General features: G+C 36.7%; 2 protein-coding genes, 1 long non-coding RNA gene and 1 pseudogene across 4 annotated transcripts in view; 1 reads left to right on the top strand and 3 right to left on the bottom strand.

The window, feature by feature from the left end:
• LOC127167874 (uncharacterized) overlaps nt 1-10,834 on the top strand; it is a 25,766-nt gene extending 14,932 nt beyond the window's left edge. Inside the window, exon 3 of the long non-coding RNA XR_007828039.1 lies at nt 10,703-10,834. This is a non-coding gene — a long non-coding RNA (uncharacterized LOC127167874). The remainder of the gene's footprint in view (nt 1-10,702) is intronic.
• On the bottom strand, nt 310-5,277 carry LOC127167870 (cytochrome P450 2F2-like). The gene is made up of 9 exons (XM_051114220.1): nt 5,099-5,277; nt 4,796-4,958; nt 3,554-3,706; nt 3,214-3,374; nt 2,831-3,004; nt 2,575-2,713; nt 1,816-2,003; nt 1,448-1,589; nt 310-1,203 (listed from the first exon to the last, which is right to left on the bottom strand). Exons 1-9 carry the CDS (start codon nt 5,258-5,260, stop codon nt 995-997), a joined length of 1,491 nt encoding a protein of 496 aa, XP_050970177.1. The 5' UTR covers nt 5,261-5,277; the 3' UTR covers nt 310-994.
• LOC127167872 (cytochrome P450 2F2-like) lies at nt 10,797-17,637 on the bottom strand. Of its 2 annotated transcripts, none has more exons than XM_051114223.1 (9): nt 17,446-17,637; nt 17,205-17,367; nt 16,904-17,056; nt 16,608-16,768; nt 16,095-16,268; nt 15,847-15,985; nt 12,280-12,467; nt 11,522-11,663; nt 10,797-11,260 (listed from the first exon to the last, which is right to left on the bottom strand). In XM_051114223.1, the coding sequence occupies exons 1-9, from the start codon at nt 17,605-17,607 to the stop codon at nt 11,052-11,054; spliced, it is 1,491 nt and encodes a 496-aa protein (XP_050970180.1). In that variant the 5' UTR covers nt 17,608-17,637; the 3' UTR covers nt 10,797-11,051. The 2 variants fall into 2 exon arrangements, with proteins under 2 accessions (XP_050970180.1, XP_050970179.1); XM_051114222.1 differs by having other exon boundaries at nt 17,205-17,323; nt 17,446-17,580.
• Nucleotides 17,638-19,757: 2,120 nt separating this feature from the next.
• On the bottom strand, nt 19,758-26,335 carry LOC127167873 (cytochrome P450 2C3-like; annotated as a pseudogene).
• Between the last annotated feature and the right edge of the window lie 347 nt (nt 26,336-26,682).

The following is a 26,682-nucleotide window of genomic DNA, read 5'->3' on the forward strand; positions in this document are numbered from 1 at the left end:
GGCCCACTGGCATTTCTGGCCCCTGAACATGGTTATTACTTTGCTGTCTATGCAGGGTCAGAAAGCTCTCGGATTTCAGCAAAATTATCTTAATTTGTGTTCCAAAAGTTTTACAAGTTTGGAATGATGTGAGATTGAGAAATTAATGACAGAATTTTCCTTTTTGGGTGAACTATCCCCTCTATCAAATCAAATTGTTCTTGATACTTAATCAGTGAATCATTTGGTAAATCTGTACATTTCTATAAATATAAATTCTATAGATATAGTTAAAAATAACCAATAATAAATAACACAAATAAGCAAATGTAAGGAATTCTTTTTCATTTTAATTATTTCTCTTAGATGATAACCAGGAGACAGGAGAGATTTACAGTTTGTGAACATAGAGCTGGGTAGAGTACAAGAGAGAGGAAATATTTACAGACTGTATAACATCTGATGGATAAGAGATGAATCTGAAGAAGGGAGACAGATGGCAAAGAATACAGCATTTTACATTACAGTATACCATGTGATACTGTCATAAGGTACGGTGACAAAATATTTACTGTACTGGCAGCAAGATCTGTTCTAGCACAGAACCTCATTGGCTGTGTCATACTTCATCAAAACTTTTGATTACATGCTGAATACACTCTTAAAAATAAAGGTGCTCATGATGCCATAGAAGAACCTTTTTGTCTAAATGGTTCCATAAAGAACCTTTAACATATGAAGAACCTTTCTGTCTCACAAAATGTTCTTTGTGGTTAAAGAAGGTTCTTCAGATTATAAATAGGTAAGAAAGAGATGGTTCTTTAAAGAACCTTTGACTGAATGGTTCTTTGTGGAACCAAAAATGGTTCTTCTATGGCATCGCTGTGAAGCACCTTTATTTTTAAGAGTGTAGATACCATGAATGCTGACCTTTCTAGCTGCTTGCAGTACTGACACATAGTGTGACATCATAACCCACTATTGGGGCATGTTGTCACTGAAGGGCAACCTATGTTCAGTAAACAGATTTGCAAGTCTCCCCAGGTGTACGCAGTTGGACAGTCAGACGATAAGGTTTCACTGACTGTGTCCCACCATATATAAGTTTAAAGTCTGGTTCTCCTGCGTCCTCCGGCCAGATCAGACGGAAACGCCGCAGCACAGTGACCAGGATGAGAAAGAGCTCCATGCGAGCTAGATTTTCTCCTAAACACAAACGAGATCCTAGAAAATAAAGTAAATGTACATTATACAAATACACCATTTGTTTTCATTCTACCACTTGGATGTGCTTATTCAAGTATTGTTATGGTCATTCTAATGTCTGTGTAATATGTGAAATTAAAGAGCCCAGGGACTTCCACCACTGGCACTAGTAGGCTAAATGAGTGCTATTGATGACTATCCACTGTGTTTAATCTTTTAAAGGCCTCATTACACAGTGTAATAAAAGATGTGCAGAACATACCTGCAGAGAAAGGCATGAATGCATCAGGCTTCACAAATTCACCCTTATCATTCAAGAAGTTTTGAGGGTTGAATTCATGGGGAAACTTCCACTGACTTTCCTCTCTGAGAGCAGATGACAGATAGGGGATGATAATTGTCCCCTGTAAGAGCAAATGTTTGTAAAATTAGCAATCCTCCCTGTCCCTTTACAGTAAAGATACTGACAATAATAGTTTGGTAATGGATTGATTTGTTAAGATTAAATAATGGATAGTTGCTCTTAGTTACTCTTTTTTTCATTGTCATTTATTGTCATTTAATTTTTATACGTGCCATAGTAACTGTACAATACTGCTGTTGTCATACTGTAATTACAGTAAAGGTCACCTTTGGGATGTTGTAGCCCCGGAGCTGAGTGTTGGTTGTGGCGGTGTGAAACATACTAAGAGGAGCAATGTCACCAACACGCTGACCCTCATGAATCACTGCTTGAACATAAGGCATGGCGTTTCTGTCCTCAAATGTGACATGTTCACGATCACCAAGAACTTCATCAATCTCCCGCTGACATTGTTCTGAAATGTATACATAGATGTTTAAAGACACGAGTAAACATTGAAAGACTATGAATGCTATTAACAATTTACAAAAATAAAAATAGGAACAGAAAATAATTTTATTAATAGTGCACTATCCCATTCCAGAACCTTATTTTGCTGCACATTATTCATTAATGTATAACCCAAGAATAAATCCATAACCCAGCCCTGCTTTTTCATTTTTAGAAAAATTCATATTAAAAAACAAACACACTTACGCATTACTCCATAGATATAATTTTGGGAAAATATTAATAAAATAAATATTCAGATAATTCATAATTAATCTTTCGCCAAAAAATGGCGATTCATGAACATTGATCATATAAACTCAGCAAAAAAAAAGAAAGATATGAAGAAAAAAAGAAAGAAAGAAAGAAAGAATGAAATAAAGAAAGAAAGAAAGAAAGAAAGAAAGAAAGAAAGAAAGAAAGAAAGAAAGAAAGAAAGAAATGTCCTGTTTTTAGGATACTGTATTTTAAGATAATTTTGTAAAATACAAATCTCAGTAAGAGGAAGGAAGACAAAAGGGGTTGACACATCTTACCCTGTATATGAGTGTGAGTCATTAAATAAAGCGTTAAAGTGCGGAGCGTGTTAGAGGTTGTTTCAGTTCCAGCCAAAAACAGGTCAAACAGTAAAGTGACCATCTGTGAATCGTCAAATGTGGTGCGTTGATCTGCTCTCTGGAAACAAAAAGATCCACTAACAAATCATTGTAAATCAAAGAATATTAAACTCATATTGTGCTGATAAATACAATAAAAAATCATAACACACAAACACTTCTGAGTACATCTTACTTTCTCCATCTCCTCCAGGTAACAGTCAATCAGGTCTCTGGGCTCCCCAGTAACACGTGACTTCTTGTGCTCATCCACAACTTTAAGAATGTGATTTTTGATTCCCGCAAAATACTGAAAAGCCTTGCAAAATGGCAGTGGGAAAATCCTTAACGCTGGGGCAATTTCGTAGAGCTGCAATTCAAAATATGATACTTAAATGCCTGTCTGTCAACATTATATACATTTGTTTACAAACTACAGTCTCTACTTTGTATTTATTATTTTTGGAACCAGCAAGACTGTAAGTGTAAAACATCATATAGCAAATAGCCTTTTGCAACAAGGCTGACTATTTGCATTTAGTGTAAATATACAGTGCCTTTACTTTTCATTGTATTTACCATTGCCCATGGCCCAATGGCAATCTTAGTAAGTTTTTCGATGTTTGTGATCAGTGTCTGGAAATATTCATCCTGATAATTGAAACGTGACCCAAAAATGATTGAGGCAATGATGTTTGAAGCAGCTTGGTGGTACAGATGTTGAGGATCAATTGACTTTCCTGGAAGAGATGTGGAGATAAAAGAGATGTTTTTCATTCTTGAACTTTAATATTTTCTGGCAATTTTAACATCATAAAAATGCCTATACACAAACATTAGAAACTGAACATGTGGTTGCATAAATGAGCTATTTTAATATAAAGATTGAAGGTGTCACAGATGAGAAGATTGTATATACCAGCAGATTCCTCCAAATGTGAGCATATATATTTGACCTCCTCCAGAATCCTCTGCTCCATACTCTTCTTTCCAAGGCCAAAGTTCCTCAGTGTGGTCAGAGCAAAGCGCAGATTTTCCCGCCAACCTTCTCCATAATCTGCCATGATCACCCCTAAACACACAAAGTAATCAGGAAGCCTTTAAAGGAGAAGTCCACTTCCACAATAAAGATTCACATATCATTTACTCACCCCCTTGTCATCCAAGATGTTCATGCCTTTCTTTCTTCAGTCGTAAAGAAATTATGTTTTTTGAGGAAAACATTTCAGCATTTTTCTCCATATAATGGACTGATATGGTGCCCCGATTTTGAACTTCCAAAATGCAGTTTCAGTGTGGCTTCAAACGATCCCAAATGCGGATGTAAACCATCCCAGCAGAGGAAGAAGGGTCTTATCTAGCGAAACGATCGGTTATTTACAATAAAAAAAATATAATTTAAATACTTTTTGTTCTTAAACGGTCGTCTTGTCTTTCTCTGCTTGAACTCTGTGTATTCTGGATCAACACAGTTAGGGTATGTCGAAAAGCTCTGACCGTATTTTCTCCCTCAACTTCAAAAATCATTATAAAATCATCCTACATCGCTGCAGAAGTACTGATACAGTCTTTGCAAAGTGAACATGCAAAGAAGATCAAACACCCCTAACAAAAAAAGGTAAAACAGCGATATAGGACGATTTTGAAGTTTTGAGGGAGAACATGAGATGGGAGTTTTTCGACATACCCTAACTGTCACGAACAAAAACAAAAATAGTCCAGGCAGAGTAAGACAAGATGAGCGTTTGGCATTAGAAAGTATATCAATTGTATTATTTTTATGAAAATAACCGATCGCTACACTAGACAAGACCCTTCTTTCTCTGCTGGGATCATTTACAACCACATCTGGGATCGTTTGAAGCCGCATTTAAACTGCATTTTAGAAGTTCAAAATTGGGGCACCATATCAGTGGAGAAAAATGCTGAAATGTTTTCCTCAAAAAACATAACTTCTTTATGACAGAAGAAAGAAAGACATTAACATCATGGATGACAAGGGGTACATTATATGTGAATCTTTGTTTTGGAAATGGACTTCTCCTTTAAGCCCAGCAGGGAGAGTTTTGATCACAATTTTTAAACATATTTTCTAGTGCAATGCATTTGTCTGTGTTATATGAGTAGTATGCTGGCTGCTATTTTGTTTATACTGCATTACCTTTGCTATTTGTTACATGACTAACCATCATGTTGTCTGATCTGCCAGCAAACTCCACCGCTCGTGTGATCAGTGCCTCCCTGATGATTTTCTGACCTGTCAACACCACTGCTGGCTGCCTACCAATGAACAGCCCATAGATTGATCCATAACGCTGAGCAAACTGCAAAAAAAGTCATACTGTAATCAAACAAAGTCTGATTTTCTTTGGTCACTTAATAACATTAAGTTATTTCACCGTGAGTTTACCATCAATAATAATGTATTTTAGTGTTGTGTTTGAGACTGATGTGCTTACCATACCTTGTTGAAGTCCTTTAATGGGTTTGTGCGGTCCAGCTGAAGAAAATTTCCAAAAAATGGAACAGGAGTGGGTCCAGGGGGGAAGTTTTTGGGACGGCGAATTCTGAGCTGTAAATACAGAAGACAGGCTCCCAGACACAACAGAACAAGTATGGTCAACATGGTTACTGATCTATTGGATGGCCTGTCTGAAACCTGCTATTTAATGAAGACAGGGAACTGATACGCATGCGCACAAAACTCCTTCTTTAAACTCTGCTGAACTGTTTAAACTTTGTTGAACTGGATTTGGGAAACACACACTATATAGGTGAAAAGGTAAGCTATAATTAACTAAATGTGGTGAAAAGTAATGATACATTCACCAGAGATCAATGTCAGCATGTACTCTTGATAAGGTTGCTCCTGAAAGTTCATTATGTAAACATGCACAATAATACTGTCAAAGTTTTGCAGCATTACCAGCTTTTCTGTTATGTTTTTGTTAGACAAAATATTCTAGTGACCAACACCAAGTCTAGTGTTGTTTCTTATAATATATATTATAAGATATATTACACTAAATGTTTTACTTGTAGCGTCTTATCAGATGGTGGATAAACCCTCAATCAAGCTTGGATTAAGCCCATGTTCAGTCTTCAGCATCAGGTATTCTGAAAATAACATGAACTGACAAAATTTTTCAAAGTATATATTTCACAAATGAACACTGCAACTAAACATTACTCAATTGTGATTGGTGCAGTCAATGTAGGCCTACTTTGCACATTGTTCACAACAAAATTGTAGACTTTGCTCTTGGTGTTTGGCTTATTATGGGGGGATGTTATGTCCTTCAGCATGTACTACCCTCAAAAACCCTTTTACTTACTGGGCAGTAACTTGAAAAATTATTGATTTAATCATATCATATTAAGTCTTTAGTGTTAAAGGGGTCATTGCATGCAAAGTTCACTTTTACATGTTGTTTGAACATAAATGTGTGTTGGCAGTGTATGTACAAATCTACCCTATAATGAAAAAAAATCCACCCAGTGGTTTTTAATTAATCTGTAAAAATAATATCCCTTTTTTCAAATCAAGCCATTCTCAGACACCTCTCTGTGTGGTGTCTCACCGTCAGAATAATGGTCTAACTAATAGCAGAGTTAGATAAGCATCTGGTCGTATTGCAGTTTTCTCGATTGTCAACAATGTAACTGATGTTAGTTGGCTTATATTCCCAAACCATTAATTCAGTGCTAAAAACAAAGACACATTTCTCAAAAAGTTTAACAATAAGTTAAACAATAAGTAGCAAAACTGATGACACACCAATCAGAATCTCTGCACCTATGGAGAGAGGAGAAAAATGAACGAATCATTTACATGTTTATTATACTTACACATACAGTGTAATTATAGTACAGTACCAGTACATTAGATCTACATTAGTACATTAGATTTCACTATTCTATATGTACAGTAAACTCTAGTACATGTTGTACACTGAAGTGTGACTGTCAAATTTTATTTGTAAACATTTTTTTGTGTAGACTACTGAATTTTTGCAGAACTGAGAAATGACTACCCAGAGATATAGTCTTGTGTCAGGAGACCAAATAGTACTGTATGCTCTAATGAAATTTAGCCAAATGTGCAAAGGATGCTGAATTTAATTTTTAATTTTATTTTTTACTGTACTGTATTGTGGTGCATACCAAGTTCATATACAGTTCTTTGTTATTTGAACTTTTCTAGTGCTTTTCATCTGCTGCAAGATTACTTTACAGTAGTAAAATGAAAATATTTTTTTTCCAAAAGTTAATTGCTGAATTAGCAATCTGTAATTTAATTTATTTTGTATACTGTAACAGACATTGACTTGCAAATTAATTCCTAATAAGACTTTTTTGTTAGCGTTATTGATCTCACGAGTGTTCACTGGGCAGGAGAGTCATTGTTGTATTTGAATTGTGTGTAAGGATTTAAAAATACCTGTAATCACTAGATTGAAACATTTGAAAGACATATATATGCTGGCTTGTCTTAAGACTTGTTTAAAAACATAAATTGTTTGGTCATTTAGATGTTCTAGATGTTTTGTGAAGTGTTGCTAGTTAGTTGTTAGGATATTCTGGGTGGTTGCTAGGCTCTTGCTATGCAGTTGCTGGGGTGTTGCTAAATTATATGGTTGATAGTGTGTTCTGGGTGATATTATAATATTTTGATATTATAATATTTCTTTCTAATGTTAGGAAATTAACATTAAATCATCAACATTAACAACTTAAATTTGCACTAAAATGTGATTTATACCATCTAAGTAGTAATTTAATAGAATCGCATGTCTTTTTTAGTGATACAAGCTCAGAAACATTTACTGTATAACCTGTTTATGTTTTTATACATTGTTTATTGACTTGGTGCCATGATGGACATTGAAATGTTGTTATTTATTTTTCATTTTAAACAGTATAGATGATTACTTAATGGTAATGCAATATTTGTGAACACAACTGTGTATGTCAGACTATAAATCCCCAAAAACTATGCATGGGGGCTTTCTTTGGTGTTGCCACCCCTCATAGACCCCATGCCACCGTAAAAATTATTTTCTAGATCCGCCCCTGGATGTAAGTTAGATAAGAATATCTCCGATTGAGCGATTGAGGTGTTGTGTTGCTGGATGTAATAATGAACATAGTGGTCGTCATTTACTCCCAACATCTGAGCCGCTGAAGATGCAGTTTGTTTGTGAAGGGAATGCGCCTCCTGATCTACATAAATGCGTCTATGTTTGCGCAAATCATTCATGAGCTACAGCAGAAGTGAGTATAAGGTTTTTTTTTATGAATCTCTGCAATCACCTTTCCTAATAATGTGCTAGTTAGCAAGTTTAGCAGCCAAACACGCTAAAGTAAACAGGCTCGTCTCTCCACAGAGAGAAGAGAGGGGCGGGGCGAGCAGAGCTCATTAACATTTTAAGCAGCCTCGACCAGAACAGGATGAATTTTGCAGAGCTGATTTTGGCAAGGTAAAAAGGGTGTTGTTTTACACAACCATGTATATTATAGACTTTTCATTAAGACCCTAAAGAATCATATCAACTTGTGGAAAATGGGCATCCGATGACCCCTTTAAGCTTATGATTTGACTAATATAGCAACTGTTTAAACCGCAGCATCCAGAAGTATTAACATGAGAAATGAAAATGAACTGTTGTCATTTTCCTGTTGCGTGTAAAACCTAAAACCTGTGTGGTAGAGTATATTTAAAAAGAGGAAATAGAAATGATCAAAGATAGTGCTGAATCCATATGGAGCTGGTAATAGAGGAGCCAACAGAGGACAGTTCAACGGCAGAAACATGTTACCAGTTTAAATGTACAGTAGATGGCGGTACTTGCCACCTTCACTTGGTCGTATTCACCAAAGCAGCAGCAGAAGAAAAAACATAAAGTCAGCAGTCATTCTAGCATGGTTGACACACGTGGTGAAACAGCAAGAGTAAGACACTTACCAGGTAACAGAAAATTATTGTTTGTTTAGGCATATTGTATCTTTTGCAGTGGATGTTTTTAGTGTGTTAGTGTGTTATGTTATTTTCAATCTGGTTTCCGAGCGCATCACAGTACAGAGACAGCGCTTGTTAAGATAATAAATGATATTCGCCTAAATTCTGATTCTGGCAAAATATCAGTGCTGGTATTACTAGATCTTAGTGCTGCGTTTGACACTGTCGATCATAACATTCTTCTAAAGAGACTGGAAAACTGGGTTGGGCTTTCTGGGATGGCTCTAAACTGGTTCAGGTCATACTTAGAAGGGAGAGGTATATATCTGAGTATAGGAGAGCATAAACATGCGGAGTCCCTCAAGGCTCAATTCTTGCGCCACTCTTGTTTAGTCTGTATATGCTCCCACTAAGTCAAATAATGAGAAAGAACCAAATTGCCTGTCACAGCTATGCTGATGATACCCAGATTTACCTAGACTTATTGCCAAATGACTACAGCCCCATTGACTCCCTCTGCATTGATGAAATTAACAGTTGGATGTGCCAGAACTTCCTTCAGTTAAACAAGGAGAAAACTGAAGTCATTGCTTTTGGAAGCAAAGAGGAAGTTCTTAAGGTGAATGCATACCTTGACTCTAGGGGTCAAACAACTAAAAACCAAGTCAGGAATCTTGGTGTGATTCTGGAGTCAGACCTTAGTTTCAGTAGTCATGTCAAAGCAGTAACTAAATCAGCATACTATCATCTCAAAAACATTGCAAGAATTAGATGTTTTGTTTTCAGTCAAGACTTGGAAAAACTTGTTCATGCCTTTATCACAAGCAGGGTGGGTTATTGTAATCGTCTCCTCACTGGCCTTCCCAAGAAGACCATTAGACAGCTGCAGCTCGTCCAGAACGCTGCTGCCAGGATTCTGACTAGAACCAGAAAATCTGAGCATATCACACCAGTCCTCAGGTCCCTACACTGGCTTCCAGTTACATTTAGAATTGATTTTAAAGTACTTTTACTCATTTCTATATCACTCAATGGCCTAGGACCTAAATACATTGCAGATATGCTCACTGAATATAAACCTAACAGACTACTCAGATCATTAGGATCGAGTCAGTTAGAAATACCAAGGGTTCACACAAAACAAGGGGAATCCGCTTTAAGCCATTATGCTGCCCGCAGTTGGAATCAGCTTCCAGAAGAGATCAAATGTGCTAAAACATTAGCTACATTTAAATCCAGACTCAAAACTCATCTGTTTAGCTGTGTATTTACTGAATGAGCACTGTGCTACGTCCGAACTGATTGCATTATGTATAATCCTTTTCTATTTTTAACTGTCTTAAATTTATTTTATATCAATTTTTAATTCATTTTTAAATCATTAAATCAATCAGTTTTTACTTTTCCTTTTGCACTTCCTTTTTTGTGATTATTGTTTTTATTATTGTTTTTATGATTATTCTACTTCCTTTTATGTAAAGCACTTTGAATTACCTTTGTGTATGAAATGTGCTATATAAATAAACTTGCCTTGCCTAGTGTATAGAGTGTATAAAAACTGTTATTTATACAGTTCTTGTACTGAACTGCACCGTGTTTTAAGCTTCCGTGTCTGTGTGACTTGAGAGCTACGCTGCGGTGCAACAGTATTTCTCTTTCTCTATCGTTTGGGCTTTATCTTACTGCTGGTTCTGCCCCTGTAAAAAGAGAAACAAAATATCGTCTGTTCTTAACATGAGCTTTAGTTGTGTACTTCAGTGTTGCTCCAGTTTCAAAGTTTTCACTCATATTGTGTTTCTTTGTTTAACAGCAGCTGGAAGAACACGTCAATGTCGAAGAGGAACCCTTGGATGTTTTAGAAATATTTTTGTTTCATTCATTTAATTTTTAAACGTTAATTCATAGTCGATACACTTAGTTCTTTTATAGCCAAACTATATAGCACACTACCTATGCATGCTGAGCTTTCTAGCAGCTTGCAATATTGTAAGTGGTATAGATTTTATTTGTATTTAAGTGGTTTCAAAAAAATAAATGATTAAAACACTACCACTGGAAGTCTCATAATTGCACAAGTTCTGCTTAGCAGTTGTAAATAATTATTAAAAGGTAAATGCAATAAAGCTTCTAATTGTTGAGATCACCATTAACACATTTAATTACAATTTATTTTGCTGTAGATTCTAAGTACAAAAGCAAACGATAAAAGCACACTAAGTTTAATATAAGAGGAGGACAAAGGTATTTTTCAAGTTTTCACATGTTCGTTATTTTATACAACTTGATTTACTTGTGTATTTAATGTTTTGTGCGTCATATTTGTTTCACTTTTGCTGAAAAGCTAACAACAGTATCTGTTTAATAGCAGATGCCTTTGTCATAGTTTACCCTGTGTGACACATAGTGTGACATCATAACCAACTATTGGGGCATGTTTTCACTGAAGGGCAACATATATTCAGTAAACAGATTTACAAGTCTCCCCAGGTGTACGCAGTTGGACAGTCAGACGATAAGGTTTCACTGACTGTGTCCCACCAAATGTAAGTTTAAAGTCTGGTTCTCCTGCGTCCTCTGGCCAGACCAGACGGAAATGCCGCAGCACCGTGACCAGGATGAGAAAGAGCTCCATGCGAGCTAGATTTTCTCCTAAACACATGCGAGGTCCTAAAATGATAACATAAATGTACATTACAAAAACTACATTCATATTCAACCACACAAATGTGCTTTCTACAGATTGTATCCATGTATTGTTTACTTTGGCCGTGTAATATGTTAAATTAAACCGTTTAGAGACATTCACATCTGAACTGCATATGGTATTAAAGATGTATAGGCTAATTGAGTGCTATTGATAAATATCCACTGTCTACAATCATTTAAAGGCCTCATTATGCTGTGTAATAAAAGATGTGCAGAACATACCTACAGAGAAAGGCATGAATGCATCAGGCTTCACAAATTGACCCTTATCATTCAAGAAGTTTTGAGGGTTGAATTCATGGGGAAACTTCCACTGACTTTCCTCTCTGAGAGCAGATGACAGATAGGGGATGATAATTGTCCCCTGTAAGAGCAAATATATTTAACAAGATTAGCCATCCTCCCTTTTAAAGTAAAGATATTGTTTAGGAATTTGTAACAGTGTAAATTTGTAACAGGCAATTGGATTGTTGTGATGAGATCAAATAATCAAAGTTCTTATTTGCTCTTTCTAGTGATGGGAAGTTCGAATCATTTTACCGATTCGGACCTTTGAGTCTCGTTCAGCAAAATGAACGAATCTTTTTTCGATTCATTTTGTTCATTTTAGCAAAATATAATTAAAATGTTACGTGGTACTTCCCTAACACATCTACTGCTTACACAAACGTTGATCACACTACAAACAAGACAAAACTATAGTGCTATAAGAAACAGAAAAGATTAATTCATTGTTTACCTGGGTCTTTAGTCTATGATTAGCTCACCTCACCTCTTATCTGACAAGTTTTCGGGTTTGAGTCGTTCGTTCATCACGTGACAGCCCCATAAGATGAATGAACGACTCGAAACAGGTCAACTAATTTGTTCAAGATCACTAGCTCTTTCCTTTATATAATTTTTATGTGCCATAGACATAGTAACCCTACAACTGTGATGTAAAGACACAGTTGCCATACTGTAATTACAGTAAAGGTCACCTTTGGGATGTTGTAGCCCTGGAGCTGAGTGTTGGTTGTGGCGGTGTGAAACATACTAAGAGGAACAATGTCACCAACACGCTGACCCTCATGAATCACTGCTTGAACATAAGGCATGGCGTTTCTGTCCTCAAATGTGACATGTTCACGATCACCAAGGACTTCATCAATCTCCCGCTGACATTGTTCTGAAAATGTATAAATAGATGTTAAAAGACACAAGTAAACATTGAAAAACTGAATGCTACAAACAATTCACAAAAAATAAAATATGAACACAAAAGAGTTGTATTAATAATGCACTCTCCCATTCCAGCACCTTATTTTGCTATACATTATTAATTAATGCATTACCCATAAAAAATGTGTTGGGGAAAGTTACTTTTAAAAGTAATGCATTACAATTTTGTGTCACTCCCTAAAAAACACAACTGATTACATTACTTAGTTACTTTTTATGGAAAGTAATGCATTACGTTACTTTTTGCGTTACTTTTTAAATCTGGGTAGGGCTTGTTTGTTTGTTTATAATATAAAAATTTCTCATTTTGGCAAACATAAAAGCCCTTTCACACCAAAAGTGAAATGAACGCACCTCAAGTAAATTCTCAGCAATAATAAATAAATAAATAAATAAATAAAAATGAAGCACAAATGTTAGTGTATGTAAAATATTTTTTGCTTATTAGTATGGTTGAATTAGATCATCAAATCACTGGTCAGCAGCAAAGACAAGAGTTAATAAAGTAGAATTAAATGCATAAAGGATATTTGTGACGCTGAACCACAAAACCAGTCTTAAGTTGCACGGGTATATTTGTACCAATAGCCAAAAATACATTGTATGGGTCCAAATTATTGATTTTTCTTTCATGCCAAAAATCATTAAGATATTAAGTAAAGATATTTTGTAAATTTCCGACCATAAATATATCAAAACTTAATTTTTGATTAGTAATATGCATTGCTAAGAATTTCATTTGGACAAATTTAAAGGCGATTTTCTCAGTATTAAATTTTTTTTTTTTTTTGCACCCTCAGATTCCAGATTTTCAAATAGTTTTATCTCGGCCAAATATTGTCCTATGCTAACAAACCATACATCAATAAAAAGCTTATTTATTCATATATATGATGTATAAATCTCAGTTTCAAAAAATTAATTATTGCAGGTTTGTGTCATATTCTGGGTTTCCATTTCACTGTTATTTTTTATTTTATTTCATTTTTTTGTGAGTGAGATGAATTAATGCACAATAATTACTCCCGATTTCCAGAGAGGAGACTTGTCAGTCAATAAATGGTAAAAAAAAAAAACAAAAAAAAAAAAAAAAAGTAACTAGTGTTACTTATTTGAAAAAGTAACTAAGATATTTTTTTATAAATTCAAAAGTAATGTATTACCTTACTAGTTACTTCGGAGGCTAGCATATTTTTTTAACTGGTTTCAAAGGGAGTGTCACATTTTGTCAAGAGTGTGCTGAGCACTGAGCACCTATTTCATGCTAAACGGTTGGGCGTTTTTTCTCAGTGCAGACAGTTCATCAATCAGGCAGGAGGGGCAGGACTAATACTGAGCAATCGTCACACCCGGCTACGCTACGGCTACTCAGAAGCACTTTTTAAAAGTGTTTTAACATTAATTTATTTTTAATTAAGTGATTCCTCTGCGTACCTTGAGAATCAGTGCTTTAATGTATATATAGGCCAATATGTGTGATGTTCAATTAACATCAAATCAAAGTCATGTCAAGTTTTTGACGACAGTTTGACCGGCTATATTTCATTTTTAGAATCAGAAATTCACGATTAAAGTAAACAAACACACACACACACACACACATATTACCCCACAGCTATAATTTTGGAAGATATTAAAAAATGAATATTCACATAATTTATTACTAATCTTTAGTAATGATTTTAATCTAATCTTTAACTAGTCTAATCTTAATCTTTAGCCAAAAAATGTACATGTTTTTTTTTTTTTTGCATGGCAATTTGTCAACATTCTTCATATAAACTTGGCAAAAAAGAAATGTCCTCTCAGGATACTGTATTTTAAAAATAATTTAGTAAATTCCAAATAAGCATTACCAATCTTTATTAGAAAGTGCTTAAACAATGTGTTTCATGCTTGTTCAATGAACCACAAACACTTATTTCACTATGTGACGAGTGGGGCGGGGCCGAGAGCCGTGGGCTCCTTCTTCCCATTCTACGAACTGCGTTACACACATGCATCTGTGGGACAGTCCTTTAAGGAGTTCACTTCAAAAGCAAAAATTTACAGATAATTTACTCCCCTCCTTGTCATCTAAGATGTTCATGTCTTTCTTCAGTCATAAAGAAATTGTTTTTTTTTTTTTTTTAAGGAAAACATTTCAAGATTTTTCTCTATAATATGGAATGGTGCCCCCGAACTTCCAAAATGTAGTTTAAATGCAGCTTCAAAAGGCTCTAAACGATCCCTGCCAAGGAAGAAAGGTCTTATCTAGCGAAACAAAACAAAAAAAAATTGACAATTTATATTTAACCTCAAATGCTCGTCTTGTCTAGCTCTGCGTGAACGTTTTTTTCCGGTTCATGACAGTTAGGGTATGTCGAACTCCTGTCTCATTTTCTCGCTCAACTTTGTCCTACAAATTGTCAAAATTGTCCTACATCGCTGTTTTACCTTTTTTGTTAAGGGTGTTTGATCTTTTTTGCATGTTCACTTTGCAAACAATGGGTTGGTACTTCTGCAGCGATGTAGGATGATTTTGAAATGATTTTTTAAGTTGAGGGAAAAAATGAGATGAGAGTTTTTCAACATATCTAACTGCATTGAACCAGAGATACACAGAGTATGCATGCACATCGCAGAGAAAGATAAGACAAGCATTTGAGGTTAAAAAGTATAGAAATTGTAATTAAAAAAATTTTTGGAAGTTCAAACTCGGGGGCACCATTGAGGTCCACTATATGGAGAAAAATCCTTAAATGTTTTCCTCAAAAAGCATAATTTCTTTACAACAGAAGAAAGAAAGATATGAACATCATCTTGGATGACAAGGGAGTGAGTACATTATCTGGACATTTTTGTTCTGGAAGTGAACTACTCCATGAAGACACTAGACAGTTTACAGGTGGTAGGGCAATTAAGGTCACAGTTATAATAACGTAGGCCAGTAAAGCAGTGCTTAAAGCAGCTGGTGGCCACACAGGATTCTGACTGCTACTTTTAATACTGCCCCCATCTTTGCTCCAGAAACTGAATAATTTTGAGTCATTCTTACATTTCTGTTCATCAAATGCCTGTGAAACTTGTTCAGTTTATGTTTCAGTTGTTAAATCTTTTTTTATGTTCATACAAATATTTAAAGGTTAAGAAATTTGCTGTAAACAAAAGCAGGATTATTTATTTATTTATTTATTTATTATTAACCTTTTTTTTTTTTTTGCTGAGTTTTTATTTTTGACCTGCATAAAGATAAAGACTTTTGCATGAAGACTTTTTCATATAAATATTTAGTTTTTAGTTGAAAAACTTAGAGGGAGGAAGTTAAAGGGGTTGACACATCTTACCCTGTATATGAATGTGAGTCATTAAATAAAGCGTTAAAGTGCGGAGCGTGTTAGAGGTTGTTTCAGTTCCAGCCAAAAACAGGTCAAACAGTAAAATCGCCATCTGTGAATCGTCAAATGTGGTGCATTGATCTGCTCTCTAAAAAACGAAAATGATCCACTAATAAATCAAAGAAAATTAAACTCATATTGTGCTGATAAATTCAATAAAAATACATGACACACAAACACTTCTGAGTATATCTTACTTTCTCCATCTCCTCCAGGTAACAGTCAATCAGGTCTCTGGGCTCCCCAGTAACACGTGACTTCTTGTGCTCATCCACAACTTTAAGAATGTGATTTTTGATTCCCGCAAAATACTGAAAAGCCTTGCGAAATGGCAGTGGGAAAATCCTTAAAACTGGGGCTATTTCATAGAGCTGCAAATCAAAATAAAATACATTTGCTTTCTGTTTCTTTTTTATGTAAAGTTAAATGTGTGTCTGTTAACATTCTATCCATTTGTGTACAAACTACAATATGTATTACTATGTATTTATTTTTGGCAGCAGCAACACTAAATGTAAAGAAAAAGAGTATAAATAGTAGTAGAATGTAAAAAGCATCTTTACACAAAATGCAAAGGAAGTAACATGCTGACTCAAGATAAAATATCTGACCAATGGTGAGCAGAGTTTGTGTAAATAGCCTTTTGCAACAACACTGGATATTTGCATTCAGTGTAAATATACAGTGCCTTTACTCTTCATTGTATTTACCAATGCCCATGGCCCAATGGCAATCTTAGTAAGTTTTTCCATAATTGTGATCAATGTCTGAAAATATTCATCCTGATAATTGAAACGTGACCCAAAAATGATTGAGGCAATGATGTTTGAAGCAGCTTGGTGGTACAGATGTTGAGGGTCAATTGACTTTCCTGGAAGAGATGTAGAGATGTTTTCTTGAACTTTAATACTCTCTAGCAATTTTAAGATAATTAAAAATGTCAATATTCAACCATGTGATTGCATAAATGAACTAAAGATGTCACAGATGAGAAGATTGTATATACCGGCAGATTCCTCCAAATGTGAGCATATATATTTGACCTCCTCCAGAATCCTCTGCTCCATACTCTTCTTTCCAAGGCCAAAGTTCCTCAGTGTGGTCAGAGCAAAGCGTCGATGTTCCCGCCAACCTTCTCCATAATTTGCCATGATCACCCCTAAACACGCAATGTAATCAGGAAGCCTTTAAGCCCAGCAGGGAGAGTTTTGATCACAATTGTTGATCATAATCACTACTGAGTTTAATGCATTTGTCTGTGTAATATGAGTAGTATGCTGGCTGCTATTTTGTTTATACTGCATTACCTTTGCTGTTTGTTACATGACTGACCATCATGTTGTCTGATCTGCCGGCAAACTCCACCGCTCGTGTGATCAGTGCCTCCCTGATGATTTTCTGACCTGTCAACACCACTGCTGGCTGCCTACCAATGAACAGCCCATAGATTGATCCATAGCGCTGAGCAAACTATACAAAAACATTAATGTTGAAGACCCACAGCAGCATGTTTTTGCTGTTATAATGTATGATGACTGATGTGCTCACCTTGTCAAAGTCCTTTAATGGGTTTGTGCGGTCCAGTTGAAGCAAATTTCCAAAAAACGGAACAGGAGTGGGTCCAGGGGGGAAGTTTTGGGGTCGCCGAATATTGAACTGCATGAACAGAAGAAAGGCTCCGAGACACAACAGAACAAGTATGGTCAACATGGTTACTGATCTGCTGGATGGCCCGTTTAAAACCTGCTATTTAATGAAGACAGGGAACTGATACGCATGCGCACAAAACTCCTTCTTTAAACTCTGCTGAACTGTTTAAACTTTGTTGAACTGGATTTTGGAAACACACACTGTTACCGTGAAAATGTAAGCTATAATTAACAATAGGGGCGAAGGGGTAATGATGCAACCACCAGAGGTCAATGTTAGCATGTACTTTTGATAAGGTTGTTCCTGAAGATTCATTATGTAAACATGCACTATGACACTGTCGAAGTTTGTGCAGCATTAACAACCTGTACCTACTCCAGTGATGCACAAACACACTCAAGTTGGGATTAAGCCAGTGTTCAGTCTTCACTTTGAACATTGTTCACAACAAATTTTTAGACTTTGCTCTTGTCCTTCAGGATGGCTTTTTTTTTTTTTACCTCAAAAAACCTTTTACTTACTGGGCAGTGATTTGAAAAATAATTTATTTTATCATAACATATCAAGTTTTTTTGCAATCATTTTAAGAATTCTTGTCAGTTAATTCTGCAAGATTTTGAAAATTGTTAAGCTACACATTAGATCAGGGGTGCCCAAACTCTGCAGCCTCAACTTGCCTCAACATACCTGCTGGGAAGTTTCTTTTCAAAGCCACTAGATGACAAGCCTGCAACCATTAGCCGAAAAAGCGTAACGGCTAAAGCTAACGCTTCCGGTCTGGCAATATGTGGGAAAGGAGACCAGAGGACTTTTTTTAATGGATGTCAATGGAGAAGAGGCTTTACTACGCTGAATAAACAGCTTTTTAGAGCAAACGGCTTATGATTTAATGAATCGACAGCCTATCTGCTAATCTTCAACATGTTTTACATTAAACAATGCTTTTGGTTTTAACTATTTTTAGAGTTTACCCTAAAAAAAAAGCTGTTTTATAAGAGAAGTCACTGACTTTTTGCAACAGGTGGGATTCAGTTTACGACACTTCTCATCTATTCCTATGGTATCCGTAATCAGCGATTGCGTGTCGCACAACTCTGACTGAAATTCAATGACGTCAAGGCTGTAATGTGATTGGTTATTAAGGGGCACATGATCCAAGTTAGCCATTACACTTTCTCCAATAGTAAGTAATAGACCCTCACATCTCCCTATAGTAAGTCAATCTGTGTTTTTAGTATGCCTAGAAAGAGCTTGATTGGCTGGCTCAGCTGTGTTAATTAGGGTGGGAGCTAAACTCTGCAAGACACCAGCCCTCCAATGGGCACCCCTGCATTAGATCAACTTACCTCAATTCACACAATTGACACTGTTTTCTCAAGCTCTTATGCCACACATCAGCATCCTCAAACAAAGCAAGGAAACACTTAGTTTAAACTGTCGAAACAGACTTGGCAACCTTTCCACTGCATATTATTGTTTGCGCTTTGGCGAGTGTCGAGTTTCTATTTACAATGCCACCTTGTACTGTTGAGGAGTGTAGCCAATCACAGACATATCTGTGGATTTCTTAAATACTTCGGATTGGCCATTGCATTCAGGTTAGTCAAAATTCACTCACTGTTCAAAACATTATTATCTGCATGCTTGCTAATCCTCTCATTGGAATAAAAAGCAGACACTACGTAAGTAAGAGTTTCATCATGTAGTGTAGCAAGCTTCATTAATTTTAACAAAACCTGTTAAGATTGTGATGAACTGAAGTGAATGACAGCTTTTTAGTGGTTATAAAGGGAGCGCTCTTTGCGCGCCATCTGGGCTACATATAATTCTTTCGCAATTTGTATAAAAGTTTTGTTCCCTTTCAAGTTCCCTTGCAAGCAGACATCCTGGGAGGCTCTACTGATGAGCTGCTGGAGTCAGCTCACCGGAGCCGCTGGTTTCTTTCTCTGAGTACAGCTTCCACCCTCCCTCTGAAGCATAGGAACTTATTTCCTTTGACTCTGGGGAAGAGGTTGCAATGTTTACCAGCACCTCCGACCAGGAAGCGGGCATGCTGTCTAGAGAGGTGAATGCCCATTGCCTGTTAATTATTTTCTCTGCCGAGCGCCCATAATGGGAGATGCACTGTTGAGCCACAGGCCAGCAGGATGGAAATATGCATTCCCCCCTGTCAAATTAATGCCGCTAGTGCTGCAGAAGATCAGGGAGAAAAAAGATGCACTCTTGCTGTGTCAAAGCGACCCAATCCTAGGCCATGGTTCCTGGAGCAGGTTATTCTGTCAATATCTCCTCTGTGGCTGATCAAGGTGAGAAGGGACCTCAGGGATCTCAGGCGACGGGCACCATCTGGCACCCCAGACCCAAGATATGGGACCTACGTTTAGCAGAGTGCTAAATACTATAGCAGAGGTGAGAGCCCCATCAACAAGGCACCTTTATTCACTTAAAATGGAATGTATTGCAGCCTGGTGTGTGGGCAAGATTAAGGGCCGACTGTTTGTGTCTGTTAGTTTAGCCTTTTTACAGAAAAGGCTGGATGCTGACAGCTTGCCCTCTACACTGAAAGTGTGTGTGACTGCTATTGCTGCTTCTCACATCTTAGAGGGATGCTAGGTTATGGAAAAGCGTGTGGGGGATTTAGAGGCTCTGTCTGTTGTTTGTGCTTGTTTGGGCCAGGAGACTGTTATGGTGAGGTTGTCAACCAGATGGTTATACACCTAAAATGCCCTCACCGCCATTTCGATCCCTGTTGGTGACTCTGCAAGCATTTGTTCCTCTGCCCAGCCTTTAAGACCATTGTGGATTTTCGTGGACAAAACCAGCCATTTTCATGAAACCAAGCAGTTGTTTGTCTGCTTTGCAGGCACTAAGAAGGCCCACCTAGTTTTGAAGCAGACACTGCTTCGCACCGGATAATGGAAGTTATTTGTCTGTCCTATGCCTCCAGAGGGGTCAACTGCCTGGTAGGTGTCTGAGCCCACTCCACAAGGAGTCTGGTGTTGTCGTAGGCCTGGTCAAAAGGTATATCTATTCAGGACATTTGCCTTGTGTTGGGCTGGTCCTCAAACAACACATTTGCCAGGTTTTATAACTTTGAGATTCCCACCTTCGCACCGCATGTTCTGTCTGTGCATGGGTAAATGCCTAAACAGCCATTGGACGTCTGAGTCGATGTGTGGCAACACCCATCTCGGTACACCGATTAAATCCAATTCATTGTCCTTTTTTTTTCAGCTTTTTGTTCAAAATGTTGTTTATTTCTTTGTTTTTTATTTATGAAACTTACCCACATTCAAGTGTTTAAAAAAAGAGTGCATGAAGCTAGAATAAAATGTTGTGTACAAGCAGATACCCTGTTCTTTCTTTTGATGTTTTGTATGTTCAGATATTCATATAACAAAATATATACAAATGAATACCTGAATAGGGACATAGTAGTATACTTGAAGTATGATGTAAAGTTCACTTAAAGAAAACTTACGAGTATACTTGCAGTATAAAACTACTAAACTAGTAGTTTACTGAGACTATACTTCAAAGTGTACTAAAAATGCTACTACACGTATTTAATTAGTAAACTATCAGTACAAGCTAAAAACTTTGATGTAAACTTGTGTACTCAAAGTTTACTACTGTCATACTTAAACTATACTTAAAAGTATACTTTTATATACTAGAAAGTGGGCCAATTTAGTCCCAAAAGGAGTATTGAAACAGTACACTTACGAGTATACTTCTAGTACACTAATATTTGTATACTTACTACATAAAGTATACTTAAAATATACTTGAACTTTACTTAAGTATACTTAATAAAATAAACTTGAAGTATACTACCTTTTGCTAAGGGTCTGTTTAATAGCAGATACCATTGTCATAGTTTACATATGTTCAGTAAACAGATTGGCAAGTCTCCCCAGGTGTACGTAGTTGGACAGTCAGACGGTAAGGTTTCACTGACTGTGTCCCACCATATATAAGTTTAAAGTCTGGTTCTCCTGCATCTTCTGGCCAGACCAGATGGAAACGCCGCAACACAGTGACCAGGATGAGAAAGAGCTCCATGCGAGCTAGATTTTCTCCTAAACACAAACGAGATCCTAGAAAATAAAGTAAATGTACATTATACAAAAGCACTGTTTGTTTTCATTCTACCACTTGGATGTGCTTATTCAAGTATTGTTATGGTCATTCTAATGTCTGTGTAATATATGAAATTAAAGAGCCCAGGGACTTCCACCACTGGCACTAGTAGGCTAAATGAGTGCTATTTATGAATATCCAATGTGTTTAATCATTTAAAGACCTCATTACACAGTGTAATAAAAGATGTGCAGAACATACCTGCAGAGAAAGGCATGAATGCATCAGGCTTCACAAATTCACCCTTTTCATTCAAGAAGTTTTGAGGGTTGAATTCATGGGGAAACTTCCACTGACTTTCCTCTCTGAGAACAGATGACAGATAGGGGATGATAATTGTCCCCTGTAAGAGCAATTGTTTTTAAAACAATGTCCCTTTACAGTAAAGATGCTGACAATAGTATTTTGGTAATGGATTGATTTGTTAAAACTAAATGATGGATAGTTGTTCTTAGTTACTCTTTATGTCATTTAATTTTTATATGTGCCATAGTAACGGTACACCTGTCATGTAAAGATACTGCTGTTGTCATACTGTAATTACAGTAAAGGTCACCTTTGGGATGTTGTAGCCCTGGAGCTGAGTGTTGGTTGTGGCAGTGTGAAACATACTAAGAGGAGCAATGTCACCAACACGCTGACCCTCATGAATCACTGCTTGAACATAAGGCATGGCGTTTCTGTCCTCAAATGTGACATGTTCACGATCACCAAGGACTTCATCAATCTCCCGCTGACATTGTTCTGAAAATGTACAAATAGATGTCCGTTTAAAGACACGAGTAGACATTGAAAGACTATGAATGCTATGAACAATTTACAAAAATAAAAATAGAAACATAAAAAAAAATTATTAATAGTGCACTATCCCATTCCAGTACCTTGGTTCTCTTTGCTGCATATTATTAATTAATGTATAATAAAAAAAGAAATCCATAACCCAGGCCAGCTTTTTAATTTTTAGAAACAAAAATACATATTCAAAAACAAAGATGCACACGCATTACTCCACAGATATAATTTGGGAAAAATGTTAATAAAATGAATATTCAGATAATTCATAACTAATCTTTTGCCAAAAAAATATACAGGTTTTATACTGAGTATTTATAAACTCAACAAAAAAAGAAAGAAAGAAAGGGGCAAAAGGGTTGACACATCTTACCCTGTATATGAGTGTGAGTCATCAAATAAAGCGTTAAAGTGCGGAGCGTGTTAGAGGTTGTTTCAGTTCCAGCCAAAAACAGGTCAAACAGTAAAGTGACCATCTGTGAATCGTCAAATGTGGTGCGTTGATCTGCTCTCTGGAAACAAAAAGATCCACTAACAAATCATTGTAAATCAAAGAATATTAAACTCATATTGTGCTGATAAATACAATAAAAAATCATAACACACAAACACTTCTGAGTACATCTTACTTTCTCCATCTCCTCCAGGTAACAGTCAATCAGGTCTCTGGGCTCCCCAGTAACACATGACTTCTTGTGCTCATCCACAACTTTAAGAATGTGATTTTTGATTCCCGCAAAATACTGAAAAGCCTTGCGAAATGGCAGTGGCAAAATCCTTAACACTGGGGCAATTTCGTAGAGCTGCAATTAACAGGAAACTACTTTAATATTTTTTCTGTCTGTCAACATTCAACATTTGAGTACAAACTACAATCTCTACTTTGTATGTATTATTTTTGGCACCAGCAACACTGTAAGTGTAAACAAAACAACTATAAATAGCAGTAGAGTATAAAAAGCATCTTGTTAACACAAAACGCAAATATAAGTAATTCGGTGGGCTATTTACATTTAGTGACAGTGCCTTATATTTTTTATTGTATTTACCATTGCCCATTGTCCAATGATAATCTTAGCAAGTTTTTCGATGTTTGTGATTAATGTCTGGAAATATTCGTCCTGGTAATTGAAACGTGACCCAAAAATGATTGAGGCAATGATGTTTGAAGCAGCTTGGTGGTACAGATGTTCAGGGTCAACTGACTTTCCTGATCGAGATGTAGAGATAAAAGAGATGTTTTCCATTCTTGAACTTGAGTATTTTCTGGCAATATTATCATCATAAAAATGCCTATATATACGAACGTTAGAAACTGAACATGTGGTTGCATAAATGAACAATGTTAATATGAAGATTGAAGGTGTCACAGATGAGAAGATTGTATATACCAGCAGATTCCTCCAAATGTGAGCATATATATTTGACCTCCTCCAGAATCCTCTGCTCCATACTCTTCTTACCAAGGCCAAAGTTCCTCAGTGTGGTCAGAGCAAAGCGCCGATGTTCCCGCCAACCTTCTCCATAATTTGCCATGATCACCCCTAAACACACAAAGTAATCAGGAAGCCTTTAAGCCCAGCAGGGAGAGTTTCGATCACAATTTTTAATCATAATCACTACTGAGTTTAATGCATTTGTCTGTGTTATACAAGTAGTATGCTGGCTGCTGTTTTGTTTATACTGCATTACCTTTGCTATTTGTTACATGACTGACCATCATGTTGTCTGATCTGCCAGCAAACTCCCCCCGCTCGTGTGATCAGTGCCTCCCTGATGATTTTCTGACCTGTCAACACCACTGCTGGCTGCCTACCAATGAACAGCCCATAGATTGATCCATAACGCTGAGCAAACTGCAAAAAAAAGTCATACTGTATCAGTAAAGTCTGATTTCCTTTGGTCACTTATAACATTCAGTTATTTCAGCGTGAGTTTACTATCAATAATAATGTATTTTAATGCAGCAGTCTCCAGTGTAGGGTTTTGGTCAATCAGACACACAATTGTTCATTTGATTTACTAAATCAATTATTCATTAAATTAACAAATAATCACAGACCCTCTCACCCACTCCACAACACTGGCTGCCGGGACGTCTCCAATGGCCCACCAGCCCCCTGGTTACCATGGCAACCAGAATACCTCGGCCAGATCAGATAAACTTTATGACCTACAAGTATGTAGAGAGAATCTTCCCCTACTTAAATCTCTCTAAAACAGAAACATACTGCTAAAGGAAATGAATACTTTTATTCATTCACAGACAAACCTCTCTTTGATCTTCCTATCGCACATAGCCCCAGGTCATTGTGTATAGTATTACTGCCTTGTAATTTTGTGTTTTTCACTATGCACTCTTATATGCATTTGTTATGATAGATCTGTAGTGTCGTATAACTTATGTCATGTTTGGTCTCTTTGAATTTGTATTTTGATCATCTAAATGATGGTGTGTATTATATGTTGATACCTATGCAACATATTAGTGTTTTAAAAATCCTTAAGTAGTTTTGCATCAACACCCAACCGAATTACATATGCAAAATACCATGCTTACAGACAAAGAGTCGTAAACTTTTCCTCCAAAGGTGAAAGTTACCATTGGTTCTTGGACCTCCTGGAGGCGCAGCGTCCAGAGACTTTAAAAGCATCACATGAGACTTTTTTCTTTCTCTTCTGCAAATCCTCCGATTGCTGCCCATGTAGAGGAACCCACAGGGAGCCTGAGCCGGCACAGGGCGTGCCCGGTGGGCCCGACAGGCCCCAACCTATAGAGCTTTGGCTCTTGACCACAAAGAGCCAGACATTTTCACTCAACCCTGGAATTCATCTTCATGACTCGCCTCAGTTAGTCAGTGGTTCTTTTAGAACCTAAGAGGATGAGCTAGAACTCTTCAGGACTTCCCTAAGCGTGCGCCAGGCCTTGCGGCCTTGTCTTTCTATTCCCCAAAGATCACAGGACTTCAGCTGGGTCCCTCTCAGCTCTTGGTTCTTCTTCACTTTTCACATGGGAAGAAACTCCCAGTCACCATCGAGTCAGAACATCTTTGGAGTTTATCACTCTTCAGACCTGGAAGAACGTGATCACGATTCCAAAACCACCACTGCTCCAAACCATCAAGACTTTCACCCGAGACTGCATTCGGACACTTGTTCAATGACCAAAGCAATGCAAGTATCGTACATTTAACTAAACAAAACAGAGGTTTAGTATAAGCTGTAGACAGCACTGATGGTTTCACAGGTGGTTAACTGACTCTTTTCATAGCTTCATTTCCTTGTCTCTCTCTAATGGCTTTTCACTGACCATTCCCCCATGTATGAGTGATTTCATGTTTGTTTGTTTAGATTAGTTATGTGTCAGTCCTTCGTTAATAAAACTCTTGTGCACAAATTACATGATGTTTGATTCTGATTCTGCCTTGTAAATTAATGTCCCTTTACGATTCCGATTCGAGTTACATGCTCTAATACAATAATACTTTAAGAAATTTATTTGCTGTGGCCAAGAACATAAAATTTCTTAGAGTTGATATAAAAATTATACTGAATGTTTGCTGGACGAACAGATTAGTTGACGGAAAAAAAAAGTAACTGTAATTAATCATAATTAATTGTAATTATTTATATACATTTCCCTTTAAATCGCGACACCAGTGTGTGTTTGAAACTGTACCTTGTCAAAGTCCTTTAATGGGTTTTTGCGGTCCAGCTGAAGCAAATTTCCAAAAAATGGAACAGGAGTGGGTCCAGGCGGAAAGTTTTTGGGTCTGCAAATTCTGAGCCGCAAGTACAGAAGACAGGCTCCGAGACACAACAGAACAAGTATGGTCAACATGGTTACTGATCTATTGGATGGCCTGTCTGAAACCTGCTATTTAATGCAGACAAAGAACTGATACGCATGCACACAAACTCCTTCTTTGTTGAACTATATTCCGGATAAACAGACTATATAGGTGAAAAGGTAAGCCATAATTAACAATACGGGCAACGAGTAATGATACATCCACCAGAGGTCAATGTCAACATGTACTCTTGATAAGGTTGCTCCTGAAAGTTCATTATGTAAACATGCACAATGACACTGTAAATGTTTCTGCAGCATTAACAGCTTTTCTGCTATGTTTTTGTTGGCAAAATATTCTAGTGACCAAAACTTTTCAGTCTAGTGTTGTTTCTTATAATACATGAAGT

Source organism: Labeo rohita, chromosome 7 (genome assembly GCF_022985175.1).
Source record: "Labeo rohita strain BAU-BD-2019 chromosome 7, IGBB_LRoh.1.0, whole genome shotgun sequence".
NCBI lineage: Eukaryota > Metazoa > Chordata > Actinopteri > Cypriniformes > Cyprinidae > Labeo > Labeo rohita.